This window comes from Neodiprion fabricii, chromosome 1 (assembly GCF_021155785.1).
Source record: "Neodiprion fabricii isolate iyNeoFabr1 chromosome 1, iyNeoFabr1.1, whole genome shotgun sequence".
Lineage (NCBI taxonomy): Eukaryota > Metazoa > Arthropoda > Insecta > Hymenoptera > Diprionidae > Neodiprion > Neodiprion fabricii.
Window position 1 is genome coordinate 39328104 of NC_060239.1, and position 14592 is coordinate 39342695.

The 14592-nt window shown below is 39.9% G+C and overlaps 3 protein-coding genes across 6 annotated transcripts; all 3 read left to right on the forward strand.

The window, feature by feature from the left end:
* The first annotated feature begins 281 nt into the window (after nt 1-281).
* Nucleotides 282-5044, forward strand: LOC124187754 (solute carrier family 52, riboflavin transporter, member 3-A-like). Its single transcript, XM_046579843.1, has 2 exons — nt 282-812; nt 2917-5044. Exons 1-2 carry the CDS (start codon nt 598-600, stop codon nt 4007-4009), a joined length of 1308 nt encoding a protein of 435 aa, XP_046435799.1. The 5' UTR covers nt 282-597; the 3' UTR covers nt 4010-5044.
* Nucleotides 5045-7771: 2727 nt separating this feature from the next.
* On the forward strand, nt 7772-9526 carry LOC124187753 (solute carrier family 52, riboflavin transporter, member 3-A-like). The gene has a single exon (XM_046579842.1). The coding sequence runs from the start codon at nt 7772-7774 to the stop codon at nt 9158-9160; it is 1389 nt and encodes a 462-aa protein (XP_046435798.1). The 3' UTR covers nt 9161-9526.
* A 647-nt stretch (nt 9527-10173) lies between these two features.
* LOC124187755 (F-box/WD repeat-containing protein 9-like) lies at nt 10174-13163 on the forward strand. Of its 4 annotated transcripts, none has more exons than XM_046579844.1 (7): nt 10174-10479; nt 10656-10815; nt 11220-11368; nt 11455-11684; nt 11988-12234; nt 12311-12586; nt 12775-13163. In XM_046579844.1, the coding sequence occupies exons 1-7, from the start codon at nt 10411-10413 to the stop codon at nt 12850-12852; spliced, it is 1209 nt and encodes a 402-aa protein (XP_046435800.1). In that variant the 5' UTR covers nt 10174-10410; the 3' UTR covers nt 12853-13163. The 4 variants fall into 4 exon arrangements, with proteins under 4 accessions (XP_046435800.1, XP_046435801.1, XP_046435803.1 ...); XM_046579845.1 differs by having other exon boundaries at nt 10468-10587; XM_046579847.1 differs by lacking the exon at nt 10174-10479 and having other exon boundaries at nt 10687-10857.
* The last annotated feature ends 1429 nt before the right edge of the window (nt 13164-14592 follow it).

Below are 14592 nucleotides of genomic sequence, written 5' to 3' on the forward strand. Positions count from 1 at the left end.
CCGAGATAAGCCATCAACTGTTGTTGTGAAAAGCTTTTGAGAATCAAGCTGTTCGTGTACGATATTAAAACTTGCAAATTTGATGCGCGCTATCACTTCGGAGGTTGAAAAAGGAAAATGGAACGAACGCGCCTTATGCACCGCATCACGCATTGCTTTCACGATGGTAAGTGCGTATCAGATGTCGGTCAAGCAGATTTCTATTCTCGCAAAAGCTCAGCGCGCAATCGCAGTTGGCTACCAGTGGCTACTCGACAGGATTTGCAGACTGGGTTATTGCATCAGTTATCGTTATGTAGTCACGGCCTGTGTGCCGAGGTATGAAAAGTGGGGACGAGTTCATGCGAAATATTCGCTGAGTATTGCACGGCGATGAGACAGACCGTTAATCTCGGTGAAAATCGGCGAGTGTTAAAAATCGATCGGCTGCCGGTCAAAGTCGAGGCACGTCTTGTCCGTCGGATCTCGTTAGCTAACCGCAGCCGCTGCCTTAACCTCATTTTTATCCCACCATCGTCACGTGTTTCAGCCACGACGTTACTAACGCTATTTAATTGATAGAATTACCATTAGTGGAATATCTTAACCTCGATACGTATGACGCTCGCTCAACGCTTCAGCAACAGACGTCTCTTGGTAGATGCTCTCGCCCTAACCTTTGGCATTGGAGCATGGATCGGGGTCAACGGAATTTTCGTCCAACTACCCCTGCTCGTCGAAAACGCCCCAGAGGAATGGCACCTTCCCGTTTACATGACGCTGGTCGTCCAGCTGGCAAACATCGGTCCGATACTTTACAGCTTTTATATCAAGTAAGTTTACACTGTTCGCCACCCATCTACAACCGCTCAAGTTATAACAGGTGACAGCTCTGCTATCTTAGTGCTCCTAGATCTTGCAATGACTCGGTAAAACAGAGAAATTTTTCTCATTTACGATTCTGTTGACTTTCAAACGGTTACGTCAGCAGGGAAGTGGGATAAAACCCACTAATCTCAATAGAGACCAATAAATCCCAACAGATATCGAAGTAATCGTTTCGGCGAGGGAATGCAATCTACACTGCAGGGGAAAAAAGTGAATCTAGATTTTATATCCGATGTGGTGAATACATGGGCAGCAATTTTTTTGGAGTCAAATCTATGTCAATTACGGTAGATTTAACTCCAATAAAGTTCTGTGTCCATATATTCACCACAGGAGATGTAAAATCTACATCAATTTTTCTTCCGTCTTCGTGCGTTATATTCGTTTTGAAATCTAGTTGTCATCCGAAACTGGTTATGCCCATGCGCACAATTCGAACGAAAAATCTAATAACGTTTGCGTTTATTATTTTATTTACCTAATCTGAATTGGTGAGATTTTTTGCAGTTGAAACAAATTAAATAACCTGTTGAATTGATCAAATTGTGCCAGGTTAAATTCAAAAATTGAACTAGTTTAGAAATTGCGATTCATTTCGTCATGCGTCATGTTTTCCTTGTTAATATCATTTCTAAATGCAAGCGTACGCGGAAACCGGAAGCCCTATCGCAAATGTGTAGACACTCTTAGATCAACCGTGCTGCAAAATATTTATATCGCTTGTTTACGATCAGCAAAATGATAACGAGCGATCGTTAGGCTGGGGAATCAGACTTAACTGTAACATGTACAATACGTGTAATCTACGTTGCGCGCGTACCAACCGCTACGACACTTGATCCCGCGGTCCTCTCAAATCACAGTATATACGTGTTATATAATGTACGTACAGCAGAGCCGTTACTCACGTTGGAATAATTGTTTTCGTTTGAGTATACTAACAATAAGGCTTCTCGATCGTGTAGAATATTAAATCTGTCCAATCTGGCAGTCATTTATTAGCTAAGTCATCGGATGTTCGACATCGGCGTGCTACTTATTGTTAATTGATTGATTAATTCTCATTACTATACTGGTATTTCCAATTGACCAAAAATTTCGGAACCTCGATTTTTGTAACGGACGAATAACCGTAGTGCGAAACCAATCACCTCATCAAATTTAGGTATTAATCGTAACGGATGTCAGGATATAGTATAAACGATGCATATTGCACTTTTGTACACCTTCAAGTCTTCCCGACAGCCCCAAAGCTTTGTCTTGTAATTTTATTCACTTCCTCCACCTCAACAGTGATTGCCGAGTAATGCATATTTGAGCTTTCCTCTCTCTCTTAGTTTTCACACCGATCAATCAATTCAGTAATCATTGAACCTTCACATTGATAAGCCACATCGTAAGAAGTGGCCGTTATTTTTTCCTACCAACCGTGTGACGAGACTTTTATTAGCGTAAAAATCTTTCACGCACTTTCGCAAATTGTTTGTTCTCTGTACACAAGATTGATGGTAATTAGTTCGTTATAAATACGTATGAATCTCGTACGCTTGGCGCTTGGTTGCGTTACTATTGATATTGCCCAATCGTTTGCTCACAATTAATAAGAAGCCTCTAGTACGTGTCGTGATGATACTTTTGCATTCGATGTATATTGATGATGGACGAAAACTAATGAAACAGAAAACGTTTGCATTCTACCGTAGCACCAAGGTTTCACCTAACGGTGGTGTACTGTTTTTTATTTCCAATATTTTTCAATATAATTCATTATTAAGAACAAATGACCAAATTTGGCACTGGTAAGTCCCACTGTGAATAGACGGATCGAATTGTCGAAAGTACAAAATTTCTGTTCTTGATCGGAAAGATTGAGGCTTGCAACATATTATGTAGGTACATGATTTATGGTTGGTCGTCGGCAATTATTTCGATTACCTCACAGTCGTATATTGCGTACTTTTACCGGCCTTCACTCGCGAATGAGACAATGTTTCTAGGCATAAGCCCATTACGCTTGTAGATTATACCTTGTTCTTTACCATTCCACAGGTACATGAGCCGGGCACATGATCATCTGTTAATATACATTCTCTTGGGCGGCGGTACGATTGGAATGATTTGCTTGATCTTTGTTCACGAGAACACGTCTCACATATTCGGCAAAGAGAGTTCCACGGCTCTGCTGAGTCTGATGTTCGTTGCGGCGTTGGTCGGCTGCACCAGCTCGGTTCTCTTCATGCCCTACATGCGTAACTACAGAGAGATATACCTGGTCTCTTACCTCGTGGGCGAAGGGCTGAGCGGATTTTTACCCAGTATCATAGCCTTGATACAAGGGGTCGGTGGTAATGCACAGTGTGTCGAAACGGCGAATTCAACCGCCGATAACCCCAGCTACACGGAGTACGTTCCAGACCCTAGGTTTTCGACCTCAGTGTTCTTCACCCTTCTCAGCGTCATCCTGTTCCTAAGCTTCTCCGCTTTCATCGCCCTAAATACCCTTCCCATCAGCCGCGGCGAACGCGTCAAGCCACCCGGAAGTACCGAAGCCCTTCCAACCGACCCCGACGCCGCCCCGACCTTCAAGATTAATTCGGGATGGAAAATGCCGAGGCGAACTTACATCTACCTCTTGGTCATGATGGCCGTCATATGCGCCCTGGGAAACGCTGTGCTCTCAGGTGTACAGCCCTACGCCTGCCTGCCATACGGCAACGTGGCTTATCATTTGGCCGTCACTTTGGGGGCGATAGCCAGTCCTCTAGCCATGTGCATCGGCTTCGTCGTCAAGAATCCCCGAGTCGACGTCCTGAGCCTTTTGACGGCGGGTATCCTCGCCCTGGCAGGTTTCGTGTCTTACTTGGCAGTCAAGTCGCCTGCACCACCTATGCAGCACATGTGGATTGGCGAATTCGTCGTCGTCGTTGCCTGGATAATCGTCAGTGGACTTATCGGTTTCGTTAAACTCGCCATTACTACACTGTTTCGACCAGATCCTGGCAGGGGATTATTCTACACGGGGGTGGCGACGCAGATTGGCTCGTTAAGCGGGGCTGTGCTCATGTACTGTTTAGTCAAATTCGCCGACATATTTGTGAAGTACAATCCTTGTGATGACTTTGCAGGCGTTCCCAGCAGTTAGACATGATTCACACTCATTCAGGATGGACCTGGGAAAAGACTCTCATAATGCAAGATTTTACACCGTGGAACAAGTAAAAACCTTCAGTCGTCAGTATTTTTTATTCGTAATACTACCCGGGGACACGTTTGTTATCAATATTTACTTTATTGTAATTAGGGATAAGCAATAGAGGAAACACTGATGCCAAAAGTATCTCTGTTAGATAATTGAAATACCAAATGTCTCGGACCATTTTTTCGTCCATCTGGAGATGGAGTATTAGATAAATCAATTTCCAAGAACACACCACGCCGCTGCGTCTTCGCTGTTCACGACAAAGTGCATGCACATCATGGTATGCGCACACGAATGCGTGTACTTGATTTTTTCTCGACACGTACGCGGACGTATGTTATGTTCATAATTTCATGTAGACAATACGTAGATGAAGTTTATTTATAATTTATAGCCTATACTAGTGCGCAGTTTGAGATATGTCGGTCTGCGGTGTGCACGAATTTATAGTGCGCGTGCACAGGGTAAAATATTTAGGATATATATTAGGATTTTCATAATTGCCAATTTAGCTGGGGACAAAAATGATGTGCATATGTATATTTCATTATTAGCGAAATCGGCAGGGGTAATGTTGGGAAATTATTATTCATGCCGAGAGAGATAAATTACGTAATCAAGTCGGATAGGCGTATTAAAAAATGTGCGAGTTATGTACTTTTGACAATGGTTTTAAAAATTTTAATTTTCGTTATGGAATAAATTTTCATAGTTTAACACATGTATGTGGATGAGATGAGATCGTAAAACGTAACATTCATCGGTTATTTTTCACTCGACAATTCGGTTTTACCTGGAAAATTTTTTTCGTATTTAAAAAATTTTATCATCAAAGACCATAAGGATGTTCATAGTACTTAAAGCGTCCTTACTCGTATTATAGATAGATAATAAAATTATTTTCACGAAGGAAACCTCTGGATAATACATTATTTTTTGTTGACCAGTTTCAGCAATAAAGACATTTGTTATTGTTAATATTACGGCTGTTTTTATTCGATTCCATACACCAGCTGCACTAACTTTTTTCAATGTCGGAATCGTTCATTTTTTCTCCTATACGGACGACATTTTTACGCACAATAATATAGTTGAATGTGGTTCTTCATAACACCAAATAATTTGCTGGCAATATTCTGTAGTTTTGTTGCATTAGGATTGTGTGATACTGTACAAGTGCCTTTGTTTCTGAACTCGTACCGCTGCACGTACGGGTCTGATAAGCATATTACGCTTATTGTACAAAATGTGTTCTACACACCTATCAACGACATTGTGACAACGTGTCATTCAGAATTACTTGACTACAACAAACCGACATTTGTCGCGATAAACGTAAGTAGTTTTTATTTTTTTTTTTCACCTGTTCTCGTTGGATTTCAATTCGGAAAAAGACTGTTTAAAGTTTAAAATATGTTTATTTACCGAAATATTAAACTTCCAGTATCATCTTTAAGGTGAAATTATGCAGAAGAATATAATACCAGATTACGTAATGCGATATCCACACGCATACACTTTGTCTAAGAATATGTAAACAAACGTCTCTACGGTATGTTTTTTTTATACTTGAACTCGAGTAACCTTTTCAAAAAGTGTTATACCTATCGTCTCTAATTTTCGGTTGTTAATATTGAAAAAAAATATAATAGTAGAATAGAAGTGATGTAACAATAGCACCGTTACACAATACAAATAAACAGGATGTGGTCAAACGGTCTGTCGATTAAAAAAAAAAGCCTTCATCAAAGACAACGGGACTGTTACAACAACCATCAATAATTGGTATATATCTCGCTATTCCATCTCAGTTCTTCATTTAATATCAATTTCAAAAGACACTTTACAGTGTACACCTGTGAGCCTAGTATTTGTCCTACATTCTCTACTATTATTTACACTCCCATTGTTGTACCACTTCTTCAGATAACATTTATCTAAGAATACACATCTCATTTACTTTACTGTTTCATAAAGATTTGCAAATATTAGCCTTGTCTACTTGCTTTCTAGGTTGTTACAATTCGGCAAGGTGCAGGGACTAAGTTAATTTATAAAATCTGAATTTCTCACAGGCGATTCTGAGGTCTTGACGCTGATTGCTAGTTGCAGTAGCTATTGCCTTGAAAGCAGAATAGATTGAATTTAATCTTGGAGTTAAGCGCAACATTATTTTAACTGGTTTTATCGTAGAAATCTAACGGATCGATCAAGGTTATAAAAACTGTGAGGATTCGGCTCTTCGTAGGCTGCCATTCATTCATCTGCAAAACTTGACAAGTTTCGTGCTGAATAGGAGAAGTGCAGAAAAAAAGTTATAATTTATATCAATCGGTAAAGACATGAAAATTTATATTCTAGACTGCACATATTTGCCTCAATTTGCTACTATTATCAGTACTACTTCAACTATCTCTCGTTGTTTCTACAAACGGTTTTGGTAAGCTGCGTCACGATCGTAAATGTTGCCTTCCCGCCGGTGCCGGAATCTTATTGTTTCACAGATAAGTGGAAAACCGGGAGCTAGACGGTTACTCTGTAGTTGCATTCAATAAGTGAGCTAATTTTGCGGCCCAACTGTCGCCACAAACGAGAAAACTCCCAGAAAAAAGTGTGTATTGCAGTTGAACACAGAACGTGAAGTTACAAGGTGGAAAATTGTCGCACCAGTGAGTGAAACTATGTTAAACCATTTTCATATTATGGTAAATCTTCATTTCAAACTCGAGTTCAAAGTAAAACGTCACAAATTCAAAGTGACATTTTGGTATTATTTACTTGTGGATAAAGCTGTATTTTTAAAACATGCGAAACTTGCGATTTTCATAGCCGAATAACTATAATTGAAAATCGGATTGAAAATCTTCTCAGAACTATATATATTTTTTTTTTTTGTGTTTCTTTTTGCAGATGGTAAAACGAGTTACTGGAAGAAAGAACTCAGTTCTCGTCGATCTGTGGAAATTTAATAAGTCTACATTCGGAGTTATTAATTAAATTTCATTTTGTCAGGTTGCACTTTTATACGAGCAACGATATCATTTCGACAGAGATGATTAATATGCAAATATTATCAATGACTGCAAAATAGAAAGGTAATGTAAACTCTGTTAGTAATCATACATTAAAATTTCTTCTGTGTACTACAATGCCTGACAAGTCATGTCTTTCGTATTTTCGTTGTTGTTACCCTTTCGACAAAAAAAAGAAAGTGCTAAAGTTACACAAAAATCAGGGAATAAATCTTAATTGAGAATGACGTTCGACGAGTTTTTTTTTTATTAAATATAAGTACGTTTCGTTTACCATGGCTTAGTAGATTTCAAGCAGTCGTAAAGGTGCTAACTAACGATTTTTTTTCAATATGCAACATTGCACTAACGCTGCTAACTTCACCCTATCGTAAAGTTACGTGAGTCGGTCAGTTAGTTTTATTAACTAAGGAAAAGACAGAACAGAGCACATGCTGTTCAAATTTTAGGCAAGACTTTTGTACTACATCGCTTATATCTTGAAGGGATTGAATGAAATTTTATACGCAAGGCATGATAATTCACGATCTATTTCAAAATTCCAAGTATTACCGTCGTTCACAGTGCTTTTTTAATTGCAGGAACAATAGAAAATTAGGCAAAAAGAAAAAAAAAGCACGGAACCACGAAAGACACCATAAAGAGTGAAAAGCTACGACCTCTGCGTCGCGAAATGCCACTTCTAGCAAGGTGCAGCGGAAATCGGGGAATGACTCGACGTCGATTCCTAATCGACGTCCTGATAGTAATGTTTGGGATCTCAGCGTGGGTTGGCGTCAACGGAATCTACGTCCAGCTCCCTTTGCTGGTGTTGACGGCTCCCGAGGGCTGGTCATTGCCAGCTTACATCGTCGTAATCGTACAAGCCGCTAACATTGGTCCCGTGCTCTACGCCTTATGCCGGAAATTCTTCCCCAACCTCTGCAAAGAGTCAGCCTGGATATCAAGCCTTCTCATTCTTGGAAGCGTAGCCATGGGCACCCTGGCCTTTGTCTACGAAACAAAGACCAGCATCAACGGAACCGAACACAGCGTAGCTCTTCTCGCTCTCATATTTTTTACCGCCCTGGTGGGTTGCTCAAGCTCCGTCCTCTTCGTTCCCTACCTCAGGAACTTCCAGGAGGTTCACCTTGTCTCGTTTTTCGTCGGCGAGGGGCTCAGCGGGCTGCTTCCTAGTGCGGTAGCCCTCGTTCAGGGCGTTGGCGGCAACGAAGAGTGTAAAGCACCCGAGTCGAATTCAACCAACGACACCGCATCGTCCGATCACGAAGTTCCCCACTTCTCACCCAAAATTTATTTCCTCTTCCTGTTCGGCTTGCTTGTTGCTTCCACCTGTGCCTTCTGGATACTCGAGTGCTCCTTGGTCTCTCAAGACAAGAGTGACCCGAAGTTATCGACGGTATTCCGCACCCCGTTACCCCATTGCAATCAGTGTCCATCTCACGAAAATCTCTCCTCCGGAATTCCGAAGTTCGAAACCCGTATAGCCGAAGAAGTCACCGAAGCGACCAGCCTGCAATCAGACACGACAATTGCATACAACGGTGTCGTCAGAAGTTACCTCTACGTCTTGATCGGTTTGATCTGCTTCGCGGGAAATGGATTCCTACCAGGGATACAGTCGTATTCGTGCCTCCCTTACGGCAATGTCGCTTACCACTTGACGGTCACCCTGGCCCATCTATCGAATCCCATTGCGTGCGTTCTCGCTCTGTGGATGCCTCCGCCGGGTCCACGCGGCATCACAAAAGTATCGACCTTGGCAGTTATCGCCAGCACATATGTCACTTGGCTGGCATTCTCGTCACCGACGCCACCCTGGCGAGGCACCACCCTCGGCACAATCCTCGTCGTGCTTGCCTGGATCGCCCTGACAGGCCTCGTGACCTACGCGAAACTCTCCATCACCGCGATATTCAGACGAGAATCAGGGGCCAGCTCGTTGTTTTACGTCGGCGTCGTCACTCAGGCGGGATCCGTTGCTGGTGCCATATTCTCTTTCGTTCTTACCAACTATTCTACCCTTCTTACTCCATACAAGTCTTGTATTCCTTCCTGGTGACCTAATTATCCGGAGTGGGAATATTTTTGTCAAGCACTAAATGATCTGGAAGAGAAAGACATTCTGCATAATTGTTCTCACGGGTATAAGACTTTAATGAAATAAGTGTCTCCTGTATTTTCTTAGGTAAATCATAGTGTACAATTTTTTTAGTCACCATTTTTTACCTGTAATACGGTATATCTAATCATGGACAGACATTTTGGCAAATTTTCTCATTGCCATCGAATTATTGAGGAATCAGTCAGCTCCAAGATATCTTTTCAAACGTCTGAAAAATTATCTCTGTTCGTCAAATGAAAAGACTTTAGAAACTTCTGTATCTGACTCAGTGAAAAACAGATTTGCAATAGCGTTCCAATTTCAGAAATGATTGTTATTTTTTCAACGAATTGTTTGCAATAACATTCTACTAAAACCACAGCGATCAAGTTCTTCGTTTACGTTTTCTTATGGAGAGCACCATTTATGTATGTATAATATCACTCTCGGATTTATAAGTATATTAAAATATACTATGTATATAAACATATTTGTTCAGGTGACTTTAATATTATTGGCAATCCATTGCATGAGACAAATTATTATCTGCAAATACCTACTTTAATGACGGAGAGTCGATGATCATGGGTGAGATGAAGGAAAATTCGCAAAATCAACACCTCATCTGCAATAAATGATAGTTCAATGTTATTCGAATTTAAATAACAATTCATTAAAGAATGGTAAAAGTTATACTTATTTAGTGCGCGCACCACATTAGGCGCTTTTCTTTTGCGTCAATTTTCCGACACAAATCGGCACTAAGCATGGTGATCTTATTGATCGGGTCCAACGGAATAAGCCAATGGAATCACTGAGTGTCGTGTTGTGTCAGAAAATCGACGTAAATGGAAAACGTCCGTTGCCAATCCTGACAGTGCTGCACTCTGTGCAGTTTTAAGGCATATTAATACATGTAGTCAATAGTTGTTCTAGGCAGGTAGTACCACAGCTAACACTGTTGACTGCATCACGGTGCATTTACAAGTTCGCGCAGCTGTGACACATTGATAAAATGATAAGTGATATGTCAAAGTGAAGTTTAGGATAATATTTCTGTTTTCTGCCGTTCCCCATCTGTGATTGTAAAGTCTCCTGCAAATAGTTTGAACGCGTGATTGAAGGCAAATCAAATATAAAATCATCGGGTATCAGAAATTATAGAAAAGTTTGGTTGCATGATTTGACAGAATTTTGAAAGCTATAATATGTGTGATACCGAAGTCTCTTCCCAAAACACAACATCGTCTTTGTCATTGCTTGACTTACCAGTCGAGGTGTGTACTTACTTCTCTTTCTTTGTTCGACTAGTGAATTCTGGAAATTTCATTTGTATTATATTCTTCTTACAAGAAGCGATGAATAAATAGATGATAACTGATTTAGTAAGTAGTATGTTGGTTGAAATGTGTGATACAGTTATTTAATTAATTCTTATCACTTTTCGTTTCAGATACTGCTCCACATTTGCTCTTTTTTGGATGCGGCGACATTGGTTCACAGCCTGAGTCTAGTTTGCAAAGAATTCAACCTGATTCTGAACGATGATTCCATGTGGAAAGCACGAATCAATCAGATTTGGCCACACTGTGGTTATCCTATCCTGCCTTCCGGTTAGCTCACAATGCTAGCGCCTTGCACGGCCAATGGTTACTGTAAATAAATGAAATAATTCACCTTTTACTAATATACATACCTCGCTAAAGCGACACTCGAGTACCGAATCACTTGAACTCTGCCTGATCCTGCCTCTGAATAATGATTTTTTACTTGAGTATAAAATATTAAAAAATTAACTCTGCCAATAATGAAACATCTAATTTAATGCTGCCTTCTTCGAGCTTTACTATTTGTGGGCTATTCGGTACTTTTTATCTAATCTGCTAACCTGTAGTGACTGGTCACCCTTATGTATGAATCTCGGTAATAATTCACTCTAGAATTTGAACTTGAATGTAGATATCGCAATTTGGACTGTTGAAATAATTTTTCCAACTTGTTCAACTATTGTTTATAGATGATGACAATGGACTGTTTTGGAAGCTTTCCTGCAGTGCGATTGAGCGACAAAATTTGCTGTGGGGTAAAGAGCAGGGAGAAACAATGGAGAAATTATCACTGCATAATATTCATTATTCAACCATAGATAGTATCATACTCTTAAATGTAAGTATGAGCTACAAGAGCATGAACAAAGTAAAAATCAATTATGTATTGTAAAATTATTTGTACGGAGTAAAATTTTTACACAGAAAGGAAATGTCTGTGTCTCTGGAGCAAGAGACCGGTCCCTCGTGTATTCAGTCTTGCCAAACAAAGGATGTGAGAATCCCGTATCAAAGACCACGAACAATGCCCACGATGGATGGATTTGGGATTTGACTGCCCTAGACGATAACATCTATAGCTGTAGCTGGGATCGAACCATCAAATCTTGGAAACTCTCGGATACTGGGCTTATTCCGCTGAACATTTATGAGATGTAAATGGCTATGCGTTTCATGAAATATTCGCTCTTCTGTGATCTGATGAACTGAACAAGGAAGAAACACTGACTTACTTATTGTATACAAGACGACATATGTTTAATCAATGTGGCTCGGAGTCAGAGCTCAAAAAAATACAAATCATAACAAACTTCTACAATCCAATAATGGGATGAATTAAGTTTCTTTGAGATCTATTAAATTCACAAGTTTCCTTGACTGGCTATAAAAATAATGAAATGAATTCGATAGAATTATAATTTTATTAAATGTTTAATATAGGTGTATAAATTTCGTAGGAAGGTTACTGCACCCCTGTTGTGTGTGACGTCATCCGTACATTTGGGTTTGTTCGCATGTGGATCATACTGTAAAACAGTTATGGTATACGATCCACGATCCCGCTCACAAGTAGCCACCTACCAACCGCATCAGCGAGCCATTGTCAGACTAGCCATGAATTCTAATTATATTCTCACCGCTAGCGAGGACAAAACACTATCTATTTGGGATCATAGGAGCAGAAAAACAGTGAAAACTATCAAAGTAGAGCAACGCTAATTTTTTTCTTTTACAGTTAAAGCTGATGCTTCACCGCATTCCTAGTCATATTCTGTTACAGATATCCAACGAGAATTTTCCCATGAGTATTTCAATGCAGAAGAGTACTGTTTATGCAGGAGATAATGGAGGGAAATTGCACGTTCTTGATTCGAGCAAAGATTTAGAACTGGTAAAAAGCTACGAGACTGGACACACAAAGGCCATTACTGGAGTGTATCAGACTCCAGGTTGCCTGATCACAACTTCTTTGGATAAAAGTGTACGGATATCAAGTCCTACAAACCCTCCAAAGCTCCTTACTTCTCTAAATTCCACATACGGTGAAATAGCCAGTGTAAGTATTCAAATTCTAACAGATTCATTTTAGAAGTTGAACGGATAAATGCTTTCAATATAGTAATTGTTCAATGAAAAATTGGTTAATTGCATAAGTTGTTTAACAGTATTAAAGCAAGTGATAAGGAATCTTAAGCCAGCAATTTTATTGTAATTATGCTATGCAATATTTTTTCTATATATCAGATGGATTACTTGAACGAGGTACTAGCTATATCAGGTACGGATGGGATACAAATCTGGAGACCTAAAAGCAGAGTATAGCTTGCCGTATACAGCATCAGATATCAATAGTAAATACCTGGCAAATGGAAATTATAGCACTGGAAAGCTCGGGAAAGATAAAACAAATTTATAAGTTAAAAACAGTGGTAATTCAGTGTCCATTGATATACTTGATAACAGTCCTAAGTCGCAGCCTTAATAAATAATTCATTCCACTAATTCTGCCTCACTTAGCGGACATTCTATGTTTTTAACAATAAAAATGTATGCTTTGCTATATAACATGATACAAATTTTACAAAAATCGTTATAACTTATACTCACCATTTATAAATTTTTTACCAAAAATCTTTCTCTATGATTCATTATTACCCTCAATTAATTTAAAGCGTAAAGCAAATTTGCAAATAAACTCATGATATCTATGTACTTCAACACAAACTTTCAAATCGTGATCAAAGCTTTGCAATAAATGGAATTTAGGTTTGTCTCGAATTAAATCTTTTTCTCGTTTAGAAATGTTTTAATTACGTGATAAACATATATAAGTAGAGTCATGTTTTAAGAATTGGGAAGGAGAAGAATTAAATCAGCATATTAAATTGATCACCCTTTGAATTCCCTACTTGCCAGTATCATGGATGCCGAACTACATGTAAACAAATTTCTACCTAAAATAAAATTACACTAATGGCCCGAATCACTGAGTCCGTATGCACCGAAGAGGGTGTTTGAATTGAAATCTTTCTCCCAATCACATTGCAAGATCATTGATTGGTTGATCTTTGGCATCCCTACAACCAATGACGTTACGGTGCAAAAGTAACACTAGCGACACTATTGGTTCAAAAAAATCTACTGTGCTGGGAGAAGCTTCAATTCCTCCCATTTCGGCCAATTTCAGTTCGGTCGCCTTGTGTGATCCCCGAGACCAGTATGTTTCACGTAAGGCATTTTTTCGCGGACCACTGGTATAAGAACCAAGGTTTACCAGAACGATACTGTGTCACGTAAACTATACTTTGATTCATTTTGTTACCTGTACCAACGGCTCGCCAAAAATGCTTTTAACGGAGAACAAAGCTTTGGAATGAATCGGAATGATTATGTCTTGACACATGAGACACGTGACGGAATATCGAAAATTTGGCTCAAAATCATATCATGCCATGCAAGCGTGGTGTGAGTATACGTCACACCACGCATGCAAGCCTCCACAATTTATAGAAGATTGTTAAAAATGGTTACCCTAATGGGGTTTGGTATGTCGACTGGTGTAATTGGTTTATTCATTGCGTAAATCCAGATTCTGCCGTGTGATGAATTATCCACTACTTGCGTGACGGTAACAGCATTTTTCTCTGCTGCAATGAGTGCTTGAGTTTGATTTTCGTGGGATTCCGCTTCTGCTATTGGTTAAAAATTGGGGAAATTGCACTTAGTGGACACGGAGTCGGTAACCGGCAGGTCGGTAACCAGTACGCACTTACCAATGGGGTTTTCCATCTAGTTAGGTGAAGAATTACTTCCAAGGACTTACTTCGTGTCAGAGGGCGTTACAAAAGGTTTCTGTCTGTTACAAAATCGTAGATACGAAAAACGCGAGCATGGGCTCCTCTCTGGACGTTCAGTGCCGTAGCCTGTCACGATCGATGGTGCCTTCGCCATCCGGATAAACTCGTCTGCTCGCGTCGAACGGTAGTCAAAAGTGCGTCTATAACGCAATCGACTGTGCACAAGGTTGAGGGGGAATCTGGAAAAAACACTTGATTATAAATA